Source organism: Mytilus californianus, unplaced genomic scaffold, assembly GCF_021869535.1.
Source record: "Mytilus californianus isolate M0D057914Y unplaced genomic scaffold, xbMytCali1.0.p SCAF_4, whole genome shotgun sequence".
Lineage (NCBI taxonomy): Eukaryota > Metazoa > Mollusca > Bivalvia > Mytilida > Mytilidae > Mytilus > Mytilus californianus.
This window is the reverse complement of record NW_026262690.1, coordinates 8,180,022-8,200,283: the sequence shown is the minus strand read 5'-3', so window position 1 is coordinate 8,200,283 and position 20,262 is coordinate 8,180,022. Positions and strand designations below refer to the sequence as shown.

Genomic DNA, 20,262 nt, shown 5'->3' with positions numbered 1-20,262 from the left:
GCAAGTTAATCACATACATATAAGTTATGTTTTGGTTTTTTTCATCGCGAATTCAAAACATTAAGTCTGTCTTGTAAGATTTTTTATGTGATTTTGAATGACTTGCTCTTGGTCTCGATTCTATTGCCCCCCTCCTATGTTGTTATACGACAAGACATTGAATACAATACTAGTACTTGACAACGACTGAAATCTCATCAACAATTCCGGATATCAGGAATGCTAATATTTACTCAGATTTGACATTTGCAAAGCAAACTAATCATGAATTTTATATTTACTATAGCCAATATTTTTTAACAAGTCCATGATTAGTCATACTAAGTGTCTAACACAAGTTGTCAAGTTTGAACAAACATAATTCAAGGCAAACCAAATAGTGAATTAGGTAAACAAATCATTACGTAATATTATTTCCGGGGAAACAAGTTAACATTAAATCAATGTGCTTCTAGAACAGACACAACTTCCCGACGACAATTAAGAATTGAATAAGCTCATAAGTTATAGATAATTATTATTTTCAAACATGAAAGTAGAGATTAATTTGCTAAATGTCACTATTACAATTCAGGAGGGTCTGGATGGAGGGTCCTTCGTTTTTGTATTCTTTAATTTTTGAGGGGCATTTTTCTTTATCTTTAATAGTAATGCTTATTCTGTAAAATTTTCATGTCGCATGAACATCATTTTACAATTAGATTTATTTGTTATTACATGATTTCTTTATTCTGTACATGGTCCATTTCTGTAATCAATATTTCATTACCTAATTCTTTTATTTTTCAGTTATTCTTTTTTTCTGCTGCACCCTATTATTCTCTATTCTTTATTTTTTTCTCATTTTTCTCTATTCATTAATTTTTTTAGCCATTATTCTCTATTCTGTAAACCACATTCAGACCCTTATTCAGTTAGGAAATACTATGCACGGTCTCGAGCAGAGTTACGGGTAAATATTATTTCTTATCTGACCGTGGGTTGCTCATATTATGGTCAATTTTTTGTGGTGCTCAAACGTCACATAATTAGAATTATTTATTAACATCTCTGTTATTAGACTTAATATTATGATACCTCTCTTTGTCAACTCGGCCAATTTGATTTGTCTCGTCTGAGATACAGGGTTTCAGGATGTTTATGGATTTTAGATCCAAAGTTATGATGAATATAAACTTAATATAAACTGCCGTTTGGAAGACGTGTTTCATTTATACACCAAAAATTATGCCTCAGGCCAATACAGCAAGCCTCGAAACAATAACAAGTCCAATACATAAATATTCACATAATAATATCGTAAAACATGTTGTAACGTCATTGATAGACGACTCCATAAAACTAAACAACAGAAGGATATGATAAAGATACTGCAAAAGGCTCATACAGGTAGTATACGGGTCTTCAAACGTAGGTTTTCAGTCCATTTGGATCGTCAAATACAAAATGTAGCAGAAAAACATTTGGTCTATATCATGTGTATGACTTTTTATTTTTCAAAAACAGAACATGTTTTGATTGAAATTAGCCTCACAAGGGGATACATGTATAACTCCGGTCTTTTGAGCTTGACACAAAGTACGGTGACTCCATTTTTTCTTTAACTTTAACCCCCTCTCCCTTTTTTTTACACACAAAAAAAGCTATGAGAGCTATCTCCCCCTACTATAATTCAAAGTTTTGCAACTTCTTCAAATAATTATGCTGCTTTTTCCCTGTAAAATCCTTACAAAATGTGTCAATTGTTCACAATATATAGCTTTAAACAAGACAAGCTTGTTCTGTTGTCTTATTGGAAATCATACCACATCTCATTATTTTCTATTGATGACCAATCATTTTATTATATTGATGAAAATAGCACGAAATAAATAACATTTGGGCAAAATATGAATAAATCTGTCATTTTTTAGATTATACCCATTCCACCTTTATGACCAGTTAGCGTATACAGATGTCTCACTCTTTTTGTAGGTATGGCAAAACTCCATGTTCTGCTGTTCTCAAGTTTTTAAAAATCGTGTCTGTTTGTTAGTTTTTTTTATTTATTTATGCTTGGTACCGGATCTGATGAGTCCTACCCTTTCCAACTGGTTTACAGCTTATTCTTATGTTATATATTGTTACACCTCCGTCCAAGGTTAGGGGATTGAACACTTACAAATACGCTTGACCCTGTCACATTCTGTATGCGCCTGTCCTAAGTCAGGAGGAGCATGTAATCCAGTGCTTGTTTATGATTGCTGACTTGGAAAGGATTTGTATAGATTTTGTCTTTTGTCTTTCGTTTAAATGCACATTTGAAGTTTAAACAATTTGAATTGCTCTCTCCTATAACCGTTTTCGGTAATTGTTGAAATACGAATATTCTTATGGAAATTTGCTGCTATAAAATTTTGGAAATCATTCTAAATTGAGGAATGTATATCCCTCTTGTTCTGATTCCTTGTCCGAGCTTGGCTTTACTTTTGGTCTCTTTTTAATTAATTTTATTTTTTGCATTTAGCATTACTGATGGGATAATTATTGTCACAGTGCCCATATTGTGCATTGAAATTGGTTCTGTTAATGTAAGTGTTGAAGTATAACTCAGGTTTTATCTTTGAATTGTTTTACATTTGTGTATGGCGGTGCTTTTTACAGCTTTACGGCATGGTTTATTCTCTTGTTGAAGGCTGTACCGTGACCTGCAATTGTTCATATATTTCCTTTGGTCTATAAGGATACATGTAGTTATCTCATTGGGAATCATACCGCATCTCCACATGGTTATACTTATTACGCTGAAACTATGAAATAAAAAGTGCACAATTTCTTTTGGAACTGAAGATTTTCTGAACTCAAATCAATGGTTACGAGAAGATGAACGGACGGAAGACCGGAAGAAAGAATATAACTTAACATCCCGAACCTTCCCTTTTACGAGTATATAACGGACAAACGACGGGCGAATGGTCGATCTAACAGACGATAGGATCACACGCGTTGTCAACGTATATTTGTTCCACCTAACAGAAGTTCCCATGATAACTTTGTTACAAACAATGCCATAATATCTGTTCCTATTGGATTAAATATTCTATACTCTTTATTCCGTAAGGAACAAATATTGTTATATTGGAAATAATATTGCAGAATATTTCTTCCACTTGGAACTTTTAATTTGAAGGAACTTAAAAACACTTCACTAGGCTGGATATATGATTTATAAAGATTTGATTATCTTCTATACATGGTACTTTCAAGAGCTTTATAGCGGATGAACAAACCGATCCTATATTCCATCTACAACCTAAGCTTGTTCTGAAATAACTATAATCGTTTATTTTTATTTATATTTATCTAATGTCAATATGTCTTTCAAGTGTTTTTATATTGTTCTCTTGTCGTACTATTTATGTATACCCTAAGCACATGTTTATACTTCTATATGGTTAGCCGTGATTGTCCATATTTACCTTATATCTGGCGATCTCTGAGAATTCTGATAACTCATGTAAAGACACCATTGACCGGTTGTTGGCTTTCTCTGAACCTTTAACAATGTCTGGCTTATCACTGAATACTCCTCCTCTCTGACTCTGTAACGATTATTTATCATGGGATTTGTACATATGTAGTGGTTACTTTTTCCATTATCACATAAATTGCTGTAAATTGATCCTTTCTTTGTCATAACATCCAGCAATTTATCAAAATGAAGGATCCAGAGATCGATCAGTAATTTTTCTAACAAATTTTGGTCATATGTGAAGGATTATAGTATTTATCCATACTCAGTTATTCATTAAAGACATGATTTTACGAAAACATGGTCAAATTGAGTCTCAAGAAAGCACAATAGCTGAACGTTTTTGAACTTTAGTATACGTAGCTAAGAGAACAGGTATACAGTTCTTTAAAAATGAAATGACAGTTCAGTGATCAGTACTAAAATGATTTCTTATTAATATTTCAGAAAAAAAAAAGAATATCACTTCCTTAGCGAATAAAACTTTTCAAATTTGTTTTTGCTATTAAAGGTCTCCACATATGAAATCATGTTAGAGCGACCTTTAGTCTTAAAAACATTAACACTTCATTAAACAATTCAGACTTTATTTTCAAACATAATTTTAAGATGCAACTCTTTTTATTCATCATATATAATAATTGATCTATACGCTCTCATTGTATTCATTCATATTTAGAAGTGCTGTATACTATACACAAGGACTTGTTTTGTATAGTTATAGTATACACTTGTTTTGTATAGTTATAGTATGCACTTGTTTTGTATAGTTATAGTATACACTTGTTTTGTATAGTTATAGTATACACTTGTTTTGTATAGTTATAGTATGCACTTGTTTTGTATAGTTATAGTATACACTTGTTTTGTATAGTTATAGTATACACTTGTTTTGTATAGTTATAGTATACACTTGTTTTGTATAGTTATAGTATACACTTGTTTTGTATAGTTATAGTATGCACTTGTTTTGTATAGTTATAGTATACACTTGTTTTGTATAGTTATAGTATGCACTTGTTTTGTATAGTTATAGTATGCACTTGTTTTGTATAGTTATAGTATGCACTTGTTTTGTATAGTTATAGTATGCACTTGTTTTGTATAGTTATAGTATGCACTTGTTTTGTATAGTTATAGTATGCACTTGTTTTGTATAGTTATAGTATACACTTGTTTTGTATAGTTATAGTATACACTTGTTTTGTATAGTTATAGTATGCAATACCATTATTGACAGTTGGAGTCAATATAGATGATAAGAACAATACATTTTATGATACAGCCAAATTTCACAACATAAAGCAAAAACAACTAGTTATTTATCTAACTGTTCGTCAATGAACAAAAACAACAGACAGTCACTTACTAGTATACAACTTTAAAAAAAAACAGCTATAGCTACTTATAAACTGTTACCAATGAACATAAACAAACAGCTAGTCACTTACAAAACTGTTATCAATGAACAAAAACAAATAGCTGGTCACTTATTTAAATGTTACTGAATGAACAAACAAAAATAAGTTATTGAGCTTCTTATATCCTTCCGTTCATTGTAATACGGTGCTAAATCAATAACATGATAACCATTGATTAAACGTTGTTATTTTGAAATTCTAATGCAAAATTAAACCGTAATGAGATGAGAGTGGATTTAGAAAGAAAATAGATTCCTGTTCAAAAACAAAGGAAATTTTGTTTTATCATGATCGTTTTAAAAAAAAACCACACAGAACGCTGCTAGAAAATCTTTTTCCGATTGCCCGAAAAATCACAATCAATATTAACCATAAGCTTTCCCTTTCCCTAGAGAATAAAATAGTTGATGCCTTGAGAAGATTCTTGTGTAATATATCAATTGATTTTATGTTACTATTGACAATAGAACTGACATATGTAAATGGTTTCATCTTTTTTTTTCGGATTAGCTTTTCTTGAACCTGAAGAAATGGGTGACGGTTTTCCTGAGGATTTAATTTTTGATATACCAAGTGACAAACTAAATAAGAATGTATGACAATGTGTTCTCTTGGTACATGAGTGTTGTGCATTGTTTCCATTTTTGTATTTGTAGAGAATTTATAAGACATACTTGACTGATGTTAAGTAAGGAAACCTACAGAATATAAGAAGGGACTTACCAAATTATCAAGTTTTGCTGATTTTATGTTTTTTCTATGTAAAAATGTCAAATCTGAAAGCTGGAAAATAATTTTATTCGGACCTTTTGTCATCAATCTGTCTGCATGCTTCCTCCTAAAAAATAAATATCTAGAACTCACGGTTCCCTGGAAATGAAGATGATCAATCAAATTCAAATTATTTGAAAAAGAAACACTCACCAAAGAGCTACTACATAAAGATATGTTCCTCTTCTACATCGTTATTGACCACATACTTTCTACTGTTACCTCAATAATACATACAGATATGTTCCTCTTCACACATCGTTATTAAACACATACTTTCTACTGTTACCTCAATAATACATACAAATATGTTCCTCTCCAACATCGTAATTGACCATATACTTTCTACTGTTACCTCAATAATACATACAGATATGTTCCTCTTCACACATACTTTCTACTGTTACCTCAATAATACATACAGATATGTTCCTCTTCACACATACTTTCTACTGTTACCTCAATAATACATACAGATATGTTCCTCTTCCACATCGTTATTGACCACGTACTTTCTACTGTTATCTCAATAAAACATACAGATATGTTCCTCTTCACACATACTTTCTACTGTTACCTCAATAATACATACAGATATGTTCCTCTTCACACATACTTTCTACTGTTATCTCAATAATACATACAGATATGTTCCTCTTCACACATACTTTCTACTGTTACCTCAATAATACATACAGATATGTTCCTCTTCACACATACTTTCTACTGTTATCTCAATAATACATACATATATGTTCCTCTTTGACATCGTTACTGACCACATACTTTCTACTGTTTCCTCAATAATACATACAGATATGTTCCTCTTCACACATACTTTCTACTGTTATCTCAATAATACATACAGATATGTTCCTCTTCACACATACTTTCTGCTGTTATCTCAATAATACATACAGATATGTTCCTCTTCACACATACTTTCTACTGTTACCTCAATAATACATACAGATATGTTCCTCTTCACACATACTTTCTACTGTAACCTCAATAATACATACAGATATGTTCCTCTTCACACATACTTTCTACTGTTACCTCAATAATACATACAGATATGTTCCTCTTCACACATACTTTCTACTGTTATCTCAATAATACATACAGATATGTTCCTCTTCTACATCGTTATTGACTACGTACTTTCTACTGTTACCTCAATAAAACATACATATATGTTCCTCTTCACACATACTTTCTACTGTTACCTCAATAATACATACAGATATGTTCCTCTTCCACATCGTTATTGACCACATACTTTCTACTGTTACCTAAATAGTACATACAGATATGTTCCTCTTCACACATACTTTCTACTGTTACCTAAATAATACATACAGATATGTTCCTCTTCCACATCGTTATTGACCACCTACTTTCTACTGTTATCTCAATAATACATACATATATGTTCCTCTTTCACATCGTTACTGACCACATACTTTCTACTGTTACCTCAATAATACATACAGATATGTTCCTCTTCACACATACTTTCTACTGTTATCTCAATAATACATACAGATATGTTCCTCTTCACACATACTTTCTACTGTTACCTCAATAATACATACAGATATGTTCCTCTTCACACATACTTTCTACTGTTACCTCAATAATACATACAGATATGTTCCTCTTCACACATACTTTCTACTGTTACCTCAATAATACATACAGATATGTTCCTCTTCACACATCGTTATTAAACACATACTTTCTACTGTTACCTCAATAATACATACAGATATGTTCCTCTTCACACATACTTTCTACTGTTACCTCAATAATACATACAGATATGTTCCTCTTCACACATACTTTCTACTGTTACCTCAATAATACATACAGATATGTTCCTCTTCACACATACTTTCTACTGTTACCTCAATAATACATACAGATATGTTCCTCTTCCACATCGTTATTGACCACGTACTTTCTACTGTTATCTCAATAACACATACAGATATGTTCCTCTTCACACATACTTTCTACTGTTACCTCAATAATACATACAGATATGTTCCTCTTCACACATACTTTCTACTGTTATCTCAATAATACATACAGATATGTTCCTCTTCACACATACTTTCTACTGTTACCTCAATAATACATACAGATATGTTCCTCTTCACACATACTTTCTACTGTTATCTCAATAATACATACATATATGTTCCTCTTTGACATCGTTACTGACCACATACTTTCTACTGTTTCCTCAATAATACATACAGATATGTTCCTCTTCACACATACTTTCTACTGTTATCTCAATAATACATACAGATATGTTCCTCTTCACACATACTTTCTGCTGTTATCTCAATAATACATACAGATATGTTCCTCTTCACACATACTTTCTACTGTTACCTCAATAATACATACAGATATGTTCCTCTTCACACATACTTTCTACTGTAACCTCAATAATACATACAGATATGTTCCTCTTCACACATACTTTCTACTGTTACCTCAATAATACATACAGATATGTTCCTCTTCACACATACTTTCTACTGTTATCTCAATAATACATACAGATATGTTCCTCTTCTACATCGTTATTGACTACGTACTTTCTACTGTTACCTCAATAAAACATACATATATGTTCCTCTTCACACATACTTTCTACTGTTACCTCAATAATACATACAGATATGTTCCTCTTCCACATCGTTATTGACCACATACTTTCTACTGTTACCTAAATAGTACATACAGATATGTTCCTCTTCACACATACTTTCTACTGTTACCTCAATAATACATACAGATATGTTCCTCTTCCACATCGTTATTGACCACGTACTTTCTACTGTTATCTCAATAATACATACATATATATATGTTCCTCTTTCACATCGTTACTGACCACATACTTTCTACTGTTTCCTCAATAATACATACAGATATGTTCCTCTTCACACATACTTTCTACTGTTATCTCAATAATACATACAGATATGTTCCACTTCACACATACTTTCTACTGTTACCTCAATAATACATACAGATATGTTCCTCTTCACACATACTTTCTACTGTTACCTCAATAATACATACAGATATGTTCCTCTTCACACATACTTTCTACTGTTACCTCAATAATACATACAGAAATGTTCCTCTTCACACATCGTTATTAAACACATACTTTCTACTGTTACCTCAATAATACATACAGATATGTTCCTCTTCACACATACTTTCTACTGTTACCTCAATAATACATACAGATATGTTCCTCTTCACACATACTTTCTACTGTTACCTCAATAATACATACAGATATGACCCTCTTCACACATACTTTCTATTGTTATCTCAATAATACATACAGATATGTTCCACTTCACACATACTTTCTACTGTTACCTTAATAAAACATACAGATATGTTCCTCTTCACACATACTTTCTACTGTTACCTCAATAATACATAAAGATATGTTCCGCTTCCACATCGTTATTGACCACATACTTTCTACTGTTACCTAAATAAAACATACAGATATGTTCCTCTTCACACATACTTTCTACTGTTACCTCACTAATACATAAAGATATGTTCCGCTTCCACATCGTTATTGACCACATACTTTCTACTAGTACCTCAATAATACATACAGTTAGGATCAGTTCTAACCTCTCTAGAAATCTTTCAGGAATTGTTAAGTAAATGTTTGGACAGTGTTACCCTAGACCAGTGAAACACCCGACCTCGCTCCTTTTTTTGGGGTTTATGTGATTCCCTCAAATTCCTTTTGTTACCTTAATTTGAATCTTCTAAATCGATTTTAAATATGCCTTTCATGCAGTGAAAATCAGTAAATAACCCCTGACGTCCTCAACGACTAGACCTGTTCTTACCATATAGGTAATAAAATAGTGACTCGTGTTACATCAGTCTTTAGTTTTATATGTAGTCTTTTGTGAACTTGTTCGTCTTTTCGTCGTTTTTTGGTTTATTTTTTAGCCATGGCGTCATCAGTCTCTTTAGACATTTTAGTTTTGAATGTCCCCTTTGTATATCTTCCGCCTCTTTTTTGTACAAGTATATGTACAATCAACGAATTTGTTATCAATGTACTACTATATTACTACTCATATGCCTTATCCGTATACTTATGGACTATCGATGGTCTTTTAAACGAGAGGATGTTTCTCTGCTACATGAGACGTGGCCGAGAAACATCCTTGAGTTTGAAAGACCATTGATAATCTGTTTATCACTAGTTTGCCTATAACATTGTTGGTATTTACATTGACAACGGCATGAAAGAAATTATCGCTAAAACCTATTCTTATGGTGTTGGCCTGTTATCTATTTCTTGCATGAAGAAATATTTCTCGTATCACACTGCATAAAGTGTGATACGAAAACTGCGTTAATTTGATTGGCTTATCCAGCATCATGAGACGATATTACGACAATTCTATTGGCTATTCGTTAGGTCAGTGATGATATTCAAAGGTTAAGACGATGTACATTTCGTCCATGGCAACGAACATATGTGATTTTTTCAATAATACACAAAGCATTCACACTTTTCACCTAAAAATCTTTTTTTTTTTGTAAAATTTTATTACATGCTAAGGCATACAAAAAGTTTTAAAATGTCTGATGTTAAAGTTTGACGCCGGAACGGGACATATGACGTCATACTGGAATTCACGGAATTTTTCATTTAACTCAATGAGAGTGTTGACCATAAGAGAAATAGGTTTAACAACTCGTGAGAATAGGATAGATCTATCGCTTGATATCAACTCGAGTTAACTAATTTCAATATAATAATAAACTCGATAAGGCTCGTTTGTTATTATATTGAAATCAAATAACTCGATATGATATCAAGCGATATCCAATTCTCACTCGTTATGAAACCTATAGATCTCATTCGAGTAGCATGATATGAAAAAATTATCATAAAAAAAGATCAAAGGAAAAATACACAAAATAGCGGTAATTACCTATAATTCCGCCTTCACTATAATTACTAAATTGTTGTTTGGTATGTTATATATTGATGAAAATATACATTAATATATTACCATATGTAGACTAGGATTAGTCCAATTATAACTGCAAGAGCCACAGCCCCTAGTGGAGATGCAACCGCTAAAACCAAGTTTATTCCTACAAAAAATAAAGCTGTTTGACAGCGAACGTAAAGGTGAAAGGAAGACAATCAACCAACACTATTATAAAACTGTGACTTGTCTACAATTGGGGTATTTTGTTTGTATAATTGGCTTTCACAAAAGAACGTTATTTTTCGTTCTTCTGTTAAGTTGCCGTCTTATATTTGTTGTATCTCCTTTTAGATTATTTTTGTTAGCCTTGAACAAGGACAATTGTCATTAGGCAAGCTCTGAATTTCTCCGACTTAAAGCAGTTAGGTTCATATTATGCTTAATAATATGTGTTTGACAATTACCAAAACAAACGTGTTCTACGAAAAGTGAATAAGCAAATAAAATCTACAATTATTTGAAATAATTGCGAAAATATCATTACATTTGATGATAGAACAACCACAAAATTAATTGGTACCTAAACATGTTGTCAGTATTCGCTTACAATAAATGTGATTATTATTATCAATATTCATTTGTTTTCCCGAGTGGTAGTATTCAACATACTTGGTTATATATACATATATCTTAACTATATATGACCCTGGTTTCCTAATTATATACCTTCATATATATCTTGCCGCGATATAGTCTTTTTGTGCTGATGCAGCGTAAAGCAATCACCAATCAACCAATCAATCATTTACAAATGTATATCCTTTTTGAAGTTAGTGGTCACCCTGCTGGAAGCTTGAATATGTAGGTTTTTTGTGTGTTATTTCTAACGAATAATGGTCTACAAAAGTTAATGGAATGTTTGTGCACACTTAAAATAGTTTGAAGCCCACTACATTTTGTGCCGGTACCCTACACTAACTACATGTTGTGTCGGTACCCTACACTAACTACATGTTGTGCCGGTACCCTACACTATCTACATGTTGTGCCGGTACCCTACACTAACTACATGTTGTGCCGGTACCCTACACTAACTACATGTTGTGCCGGTACCCTACACTAACTACATGTTGTGCCGGTACCCTACACTAACTACATGTTGTGCCGGTACCCTACACTAACTACATGTTGTGTCGGTACCCTACACTAACTACATGTTGTGTCGGTACCCTACACTAACTACATGTATATGTTACAAACGACAAGGATGTAAATAACTATAGGTTACAGTTTAACCTTCAACAATGAGCAAAATCCATACCGCATAGTAAGCTATTAAAGGTACTAATATGACAAAGTGTGAAAAAATACAAAAGAGAAAATAAATGGCCTGATTTATGCTAAAAATAATAACCGAAAAACAAGCAAGGGTCATACAACAACCAACGACAACCACTACATTAAGGGTACATTCCGGTACGTAACTGAACATACTTTCATAAAAGTTTATTATAGTCTGAAGAAACACAAATTGTCGATTTTTTATTTTTAGTTGTGCAACTCTATCTAACCCACTGGGTACAACAAAACCAACCACGTATGTCTCATTTTTATATCTTACTATTTGTTGGCATTGTACCAAAAGAGGTCTTAATACCAAGTATAAAAGATCAGATTTTTTTTTCAATATTAAATAAGTTCCATTTTCCGCGTCTCCGTCAGGTTGTTATATGAAGTACAAAGACTTGTATCAATGATATGACTGTAACGAGAGGAAATATTCAATGTGACATTCACTGCGATGTCAATGGTTGACCTAAAACAATGAGTAGGGAGGTTGGGTGCAACAATTAAATACCACTGTATTCATATTTGCTGTCGTGAGATAACAGTTAAATGGTGAATTAAACACAAAACTAGGGGCCGATTTCCACAACTTAAATATCACTATTTTCATGTCTGTTGTGAAGAGGTTAATTAAACACAAAACAAGGTCATAACAGTAACTCTTAAACATCACTGTTTTCATGTTTGCTGTTTTGGGGTGAATTGAACCGAACAGTAACTGTTTGGCTGTGCGGGATGTACAAGTACGCAGCCATGTCCGACCAGAATGAGGACGTTAAATCCGATGACTCTTGTAAAGAGAGTGCATACTCTTTGTACATTAAGAACCCGTGTAACAACTCTTTGAGGAGTCGGGGCCTCGGTGGTCGAGTGGTCTAGGTAGTTACTACTGTAATCACTAGCCAGTCAACACTGAGGTTGTGAGTTCGAACCCCGCTCGTGCGGGTGCACTCGACTCTAATCTTAATTGACTAGGATTGTCAGTTTTCCTATCGTAGGTCGGTGGTTTTCTCCGGGCACTCCGGCTTCTTCCACCAATAAAAACTGGCCGCCACGAAATAGCCCAAAAGCGGTGCTTAAAAGTGGCATTAAAAACACAAAAAATCAAATCAAATCAAATCTTTGAGGAGTCCGTAGTAATTTATGTCCCTATCTAATATACCCTCATTTTCCAATGGTAGTCCAAATTTCCCCAACCTCCATCCCGGACGCCCTCTATTACAGGACCCACCTATCCCATTTATTGTTAATTTGTCATCGTCCTGAAGATGCATGAAATATTTGCCACTTGACATTAAGAAAACAACAATTAATCATAGCAAGATATAACTCAGTGTTTATGGGATAATGTTTTTCGAAGTTTTTGTTTGGTATTGTTACTTTATATTTCCTAGTTTGAATGTTTCGGCTATGTAATGCCTACTGCATATTCTATTATTGATTGCTTGTTCTTACTTTCACTTTTCATTGAAGGAATGCCACATTATGAACAAGAAATGATTATAGTCACTTAATATGACGCAGCATTCTACGAGTTCTTCAAAGAGTTCCATCATCTTACCTTTAGTATCCATGTTGACATTTTAATAGCCTTTTTTGTAACTTTCATTGAAAATACTGATAGTAAAAGAATATTACCAGAATCACTGGAGCAAGAATCGTCATGGAAACATTTGTCAGGTTGTAGAACGTTGTTCCCTGGCCACAATATTTCCTTTATGGAAATATGCTCCCAAGATCCCTCATTATTAACCGTCAAATATCGTGCTAATTTGAAAGTATTTGTGACTGGATCATAGTCAAACAACCCAAAGTCCAAATATCTTTCACCTTCCAATGGCATGAATTTCAACGTTCGATTCTCGTTTAGAAATGTGCTTGTTTTTGAGTGATATGTTATACTGGCACTGTCAAACCCTGTGCTCCCCAATTGGAGTGATTTCTTGTAACCTTGTGCGATTATTGACGAAATGTCGCTAAAAGATTCTTTATAGTTGGTGAATGTCTGCTCGAAGAAAATGTTTGGCACAATCGGTAATATCACAAAACAGCTCTCTAGCACTCTGGAGACGTTTGGCAAATTGATGAACGTAGAAATTATGTAATCAATGCTCTTATAGGGATCACGTGACACGATAAAAAAGGAATGTTTTTCTTTCTCTGTCCATTTATTGATTTCTGGGAGAATTAATTCAATGCCAGTATGCTCCATTGCAAGAATTATCGCTGTAAAGAAAAATATTAGTCGTGTTAATTAATAGTTTTGAAACTGAATGATAGGAATGAAATGTTCCGAGTGAACATCCATCATTTGTTGTGTGTAATACCGGTGGAGTCGGTTTACGTTATGAACAAATACTGCAATAGTATAGATTGAAAAGAACGATTACGAAAGCTGACATAACTTTGATTGATTGAACCAATTACGCATCTGTAGAAATTGAAGACGAGTATTTATTATGTATAAACTGAGAACCCAACAGAGACAGTGTTATCATTTATCTCAGACAAATCACTGATAAGTTTTTTAAGTTGAAGTATAACATGCATAGTCAATCTCACGAAAAGTTTAGGTTAGATTTGTATACAAATGTATTTCAACGTTATAAAGAAGACTTTCAATACTGTGACATCAAATGTAAGGCTTATATGGTCACTTCGACTTCTTGTATCTAGTCGAGATAGATATGCGCTGATAGCTGTACAGGATGAATAAATACGCATTCACATCCATTCAGAATGAGATGTTAAATCCGACACCTAGATTTTGCAGATTGACACCGTAAAGAACATAAAAGAACCCTAGCGATAACATTTGTAGGTTTCTGTAGGTGATCTATTTGCAAGACAAAAGGTATAAAACCACTAATTCATAGCCCCATTGCTTTCTATGTTAAATTCTGCAATTTCAAGCATAAATGGCTACTTTGTCTTAAGTTCAAATAAAGTGGCAGTTATTTCATGTCAAAACTGTACCTTATGCTGACTTGTGCTGAAAAAATCAACATACCTTTAATTGCATATTAGAGTGTACTGGTTCCCGGAAGTTTGATAGTACAAAAACAGGAACTTCTGATCTGAACAACAGGCCAAATGAGCCCTCCTATAAAATTTCATATACTTCTTTATTATTCAAATAAAACTTTCAACAAGGGTTCTACAGTGATCCCAAGTCCCCAAGCTTTCATTTGATACTAAAACTACCCAAATATCCCCACTATTGACAAAGATACAGCTATGCGTAGGAACTATTTTGTTTAAAATATGTACTACTTTCTTGTATGTTCTTTCCGACCGGGCCTGAATTAGTGGTTCTATACCTATAACAGCACCAAACTTGTTATATTGACTTCTGCTTGACTTAATTTCCTTCTATGATCTATTTCTAGCATAGAAAAACACATAAAGCTTTGTCAAAACACTATATCACTGAATTCAAGCTCAAATTGGACTGGTAGTAACGTATGCGTTAAACAAAGAAAACTACATATGGATACCAATAGTGACAGATATGACACTTTTTCAATTTTTACCAGTTCTGATTTGTTAATATCTACTCAAATAACAGTGTTTTTACCTATATGTCTTATTTTTATCAGAGATTCTTCCTTGAATATAAATACAGTGGTCCAAACATAAAATATAATTGATAATTTTGTCCCCCCTTTTTTCTACATGTTGGAAAAGGAGAGTGATTTGGTAAAAAAAACATACTTTTATGTATAAACATGGATCAACAAGAGCAATTTATGTATTTCTAAGCTAGACAACTTGCTAAAATGGTTATAAAATGCATTTCAAGAGAGATTTTGGAATTCCTATATAAGTATACACCAATTTTCCTTGAAATAAATAATTCACCAAGAAACACAATAAAACTTGAACACTCACTAGATAATTTGACCAAAAACAATATTTATACTATAAACTAGTCATAATATACAAGTTTCATTGGTTTCAGTGTTAGATAATCCAAAAATTTAAATTTCAGGTAAAATCTTAACTGTGTGCATGCTAAATGACCAAAAAAGGCTAAACTACCTTATTGTAGCAATTTGAGGGCTGTAATTTGACACTAACATAATTGTTAAATAAAAAAAATAATGTAACATGATTTCTGACAACAAATGTGACCAATTTTCACTGTAAAGGGTATGATTTCTAAAAATAGAATTTCACATGCCTGTCAGTAATAGGTATAAAACCACTAATTCATAGCCCCATTGCTTTCTATGTTAAATTCTGCAATTTCAAGCATAAATGGCTACTTTGTCTTAAGTTCAAATAAAGTGGCAGTTATTTCATGTCAAAACTGTACCTTATGCTGACTTGTGCTGAAAAAATCAACATACCTTTAATTGCATATTAGAGTGTACTGGTTCCCGGAAGTTTGATAGTACAAAAACAGGAACTTCTGATCTGAACAACAGGCCAAATGAGCCCTCCTATAAAATTTCATATACTTCTTTATTATTCAAATAAAACTTTCAACAAGGGTTCTACAGTGATCCCAAGTCCCCAAGCTTTCATTTGATACTAAAACTACCCAAATATCCCCACTATTGACAAAGATACAGCTATGCGTAGGAACTATTTTGTTTAAAATATGTACTACTTTCTTGTATGTTCTTTCCGACCGGGCCTGAATTAGTGGTTCTATACCAAAATACCTTTCCCATATCCAACATACAGTGGCAGTCAAAATTGTCTGTCTTTCATAGCGGTCGACCAACTTTAAGAAATTATCAAATTGTTTCCTGAATATGCATGTAAAAGTTGCCGTATCTTTTTTTTTTAAACAAATGATGTGGGTAAGACGTCTATGACAAAATATAATTTACTCGCGGTCTCGACAAGTTATGAAAATTCACCGACGACCTGAAATCAATGCCAAAACTAAGTTAACTGTGGTTTTTCATTTTTTCCATGTGGTCATGTTGTTCAAAGTTTTCGACTAATGATTAGATTGACGCCTTGGTTTCTTTTTCCTGTTTCCACATAGATGATTTCTTTTGTACAATATATGATTTAGAACCTCTATAAACGCGTGTGGCACTTTATATTATGTTTTTAGGTAAGGTAAGAATTCTGGTCATGTCTATACAAGTCAAGGCTACAGGCAACTTAATTTCTTCCCTTTTATGATTGATATTTCTTTTTATAGCAGGCACTAAATGCTAATACAAAAAAGAGGACAATATCCTTGCCGATTTTACAAAAAAAATTACATTGCGCTTAAATGCATTTATTATTCAAATTACATCAAAATCGGTGGGTATTCATAAACAGACACATTGAAATCCCCACTCTAAACACCCAAGAAAGGAAAAGCTATTTATTTCAAATTCTGTTGATTTATCAAAAATATCCTGTATGTGTGGTATATTGAACCTAATTGCCGATTTTTTTAACCGTAAAATGTTTGGTCGATGCTTTAAATTTTTATACTATGAAGTTACATCTTTAGGTTGGGTAAAAAAGTACACTAGTTTTTAGATTGGTATACTTATTTATTAATGCGATTGGGTAATTTGGTTAATCCCCCCTCCCTCATACCATCCTCGCCACACAGAATTAGACATTTGTAACATAGTAACACCGTCGATTTGTAAAATATTGCAAGTTACTCCTTGATGACATATTTCTGGATTAAAAGTAACAATTTTGCTTGAACTTTCCAAAACTATATACAACATGGATGTTAAAGTAGCTTACAAATTAAATATTTCAAAAGACATACAATTGCTCGTATCTCTAGATAATACTCAAATGAAATATTAACTCTTTAACTTGTGTTTTCGCCATGTTATAAACTAGAGAAATCAACAGAACAAAATTTGAAAAAGTGAAATTTCAGCATCGATGTTTCGAAATATTTGAAAGGTAGATAATTTAGATTTCTAAATACGACGAAAGTCCATGTGGTTCATCGGATGAAATGGTTTATTATTCTAATTTCCGAGAGCACTTCCAGCAAATGTTGTTAAATATCATCTCAAGAATTGACTTGTGTGTAAGTTGATAATTTAATCACACATTGTAATCATTATAACTAAATTTGCTGTGCCATTTCATGTTATATTTAACACTGTGCGTGTTTGATCATTGTAATTGAAAAAAAAATTCCTTTCCAATACTGTTTGACATTATTTTTTCATAACAATAGGATTATTCAATACAATTTTTTTTTAAATCAAACTGATTTAAAAGATGAATTTTCCCACCAAATCGTGTGTGAGCATATAAATACTTATATAATAGTATGCGCTTCATACAAAATGTGTTTCGGTCATCGCTTTTACATTCCAATGAAATTATGAAAAAAGCATTCAATAATCAATAATCAATAATTACATTACATGTATGTTTCACGAGAATCCGTTAGTTTGGTTGGCTATCAACAATCGCGCGTCATTCAAAAATTAACCTTCATTTCAAAATGAAATGTTACATTCGTGATGACACGTGCTTCCACAAAGAGTGCACACTGTCAGGTAAATAAAAGAAAAACTTGATAAAACTTTTTGTTCAAGTTCTTATTAGCATAAAAATGTAATTATAAGAAATGAATGCTTCTTTTTGTAATTTTATTGGGGTGTAAAAGTGTTGACCGAAGCAAATTTTGTATGAAGCGCTTAAATAAAGAACGACAGATCCATACTAGTAAAGGATATTGGGTCATGCTTCAAATTGACTGCAATCTACCAACAAAAAAAAAACTAAAGACGTTCTAGGATTAGATTAGTTTTTTAGTAGCTTTAACCTCTCTTTTTATATCAATCAAGAGGATATATATATATAGCGAAAGGTACATTTGAACGTATAAGACCACAATTTAGAAATAAGTTCAGAAAAATTACATTTCGTGAACATACAATAACTAGAGGCTATAAGGAGCATGTATCGCTCACCTGTCATAAAATAATACAGCGCAACGCATATGTTTCTCAATAACTCTTACAAGGTTTCGACTGATAATATCTGTTATTGGATTCATTCTCAATCTTATTTTGCTGCTTACTTTAGTTAGTAAGGATCGTTTAACGTCATTCGCATTAACTAATGTTACAAGTCGGACTGAAACAGTTTCTCCGTTTCCCACTATAGTTTCTGATAAAAATGCCAAAACGAATACAAAATCGTATTTAAAGGGCAATTTCTCTATAAGGAGTTAATTGACAATTTAGTCTTGTTGACTTGTTTGTCATTAAAGGGTAACAAATTTGGATATTTTAACCCGGAATGACCCGCGATTTATTTCTCGATGTTTATCATTACTGTCAATAGAAATAAACAAACAATTCAACTTGAACTGCAACTTCATTACTCGTCAAATAACGAGGACTTGTGTGTATGTGCGCAGTGTAATGTGCGCATACAATTCAATAAAAATGTAACTACGGTGATTAAAATATAACAAGTATGTACACTATACAAAAGTTCAAGCTCATTAGTTGATGTTGGTTCTCCTTGGTTGGTGCCCCAGGAGGGATGATTTGAATGCCTCCAGTGATGGTGCGAGCACAACCGATTCTGATAGAGTGTTCTAGACGGTAACTATTCTAGGGGAAAATGGATGTTAGTATATGTTGATTCTGCAGTAGTATGGCAAGAATCTCAAACTGTGGCTCTTTCTAATACTTATTACAGCAGCTGGTATTGGAATGTAGAGTACTGGTATACATGTAGCTTTTAGTTGGTGGACTACTTTGTACATGAAGGTAACATCTGCTATGGTTCTTCTTTGTTCCAGTGTGTTCCAGTTGAGGTTTTGAACCATTGATGTTATAATGATTGGCTTCTGTGGGTTGTATGGTCGGTTCATTACAAATCTGGCAGCATTCCACTGTTCCTGCTTTATCTGTTTGGTCTGGGTTTTTTGTTGTGGAATCCAAATAAATGTTGCATTCTCAACTTTCGCCCGGACTACACTTTGGTTTGCTCTTTCTTTTACCTTTGGTTGGCAATGTCTTAGGTTACGCTTCAAACACTCCAATATACCGGAAGCTTTCTTGCAGATGTTGTCAATGTGCAGATGATACTTTAGCGTGTCACTGAGAACAACGCCTAGGTACGGATGGTGGTGTACAATTTCTAATGGCCCATCTTTCATGGTGTACAGGTACAGTCTAAACTTAGTTGATAATATAAACTGCATGCATTTGTAATGTTTTGCGCCATTGTACTAGTGTCC

The 20,262-nt window shown here is 32.9% G+C and overlaps 1 protein-coding gene across 1 annotated transcript in view; it reads right to left on the bottom strand.

The window, feature by feature from the left end:
• LOC127699092 (retinal guanylyl cyclase 2-like) overlaps positions 1-14,288 on the bottom strand; it is a 45,237-nt gene extending 30,949 nt beyond the window's left edge. The window contains exons 1-4 of the mRNA XM_052202828.1: positions 13,630-14,288; positions 6,986-7,050; positions 5,656-5,770; positions 3,459-3,581 (exon numbers count right to left, since the gene is read on the bottom strand). Coding sequence (XP_052058788.1) covers positions 3,459-3,581; positions 5,656-5,770; positions 6,986-7,050; positions 13,630-14,280 — 954 coding nt within the window. The 5' untranslated portion in view covers positions 14,281-14,288. The remainder of the gene's footprint in view (positions 1-3,458; positions 3,582-5,655; positions 5,771-6,985; positions 7,051-13,629) is intronic.
• Positions 14,289-20,262: the final 5,974 nt, after the last annotated feature.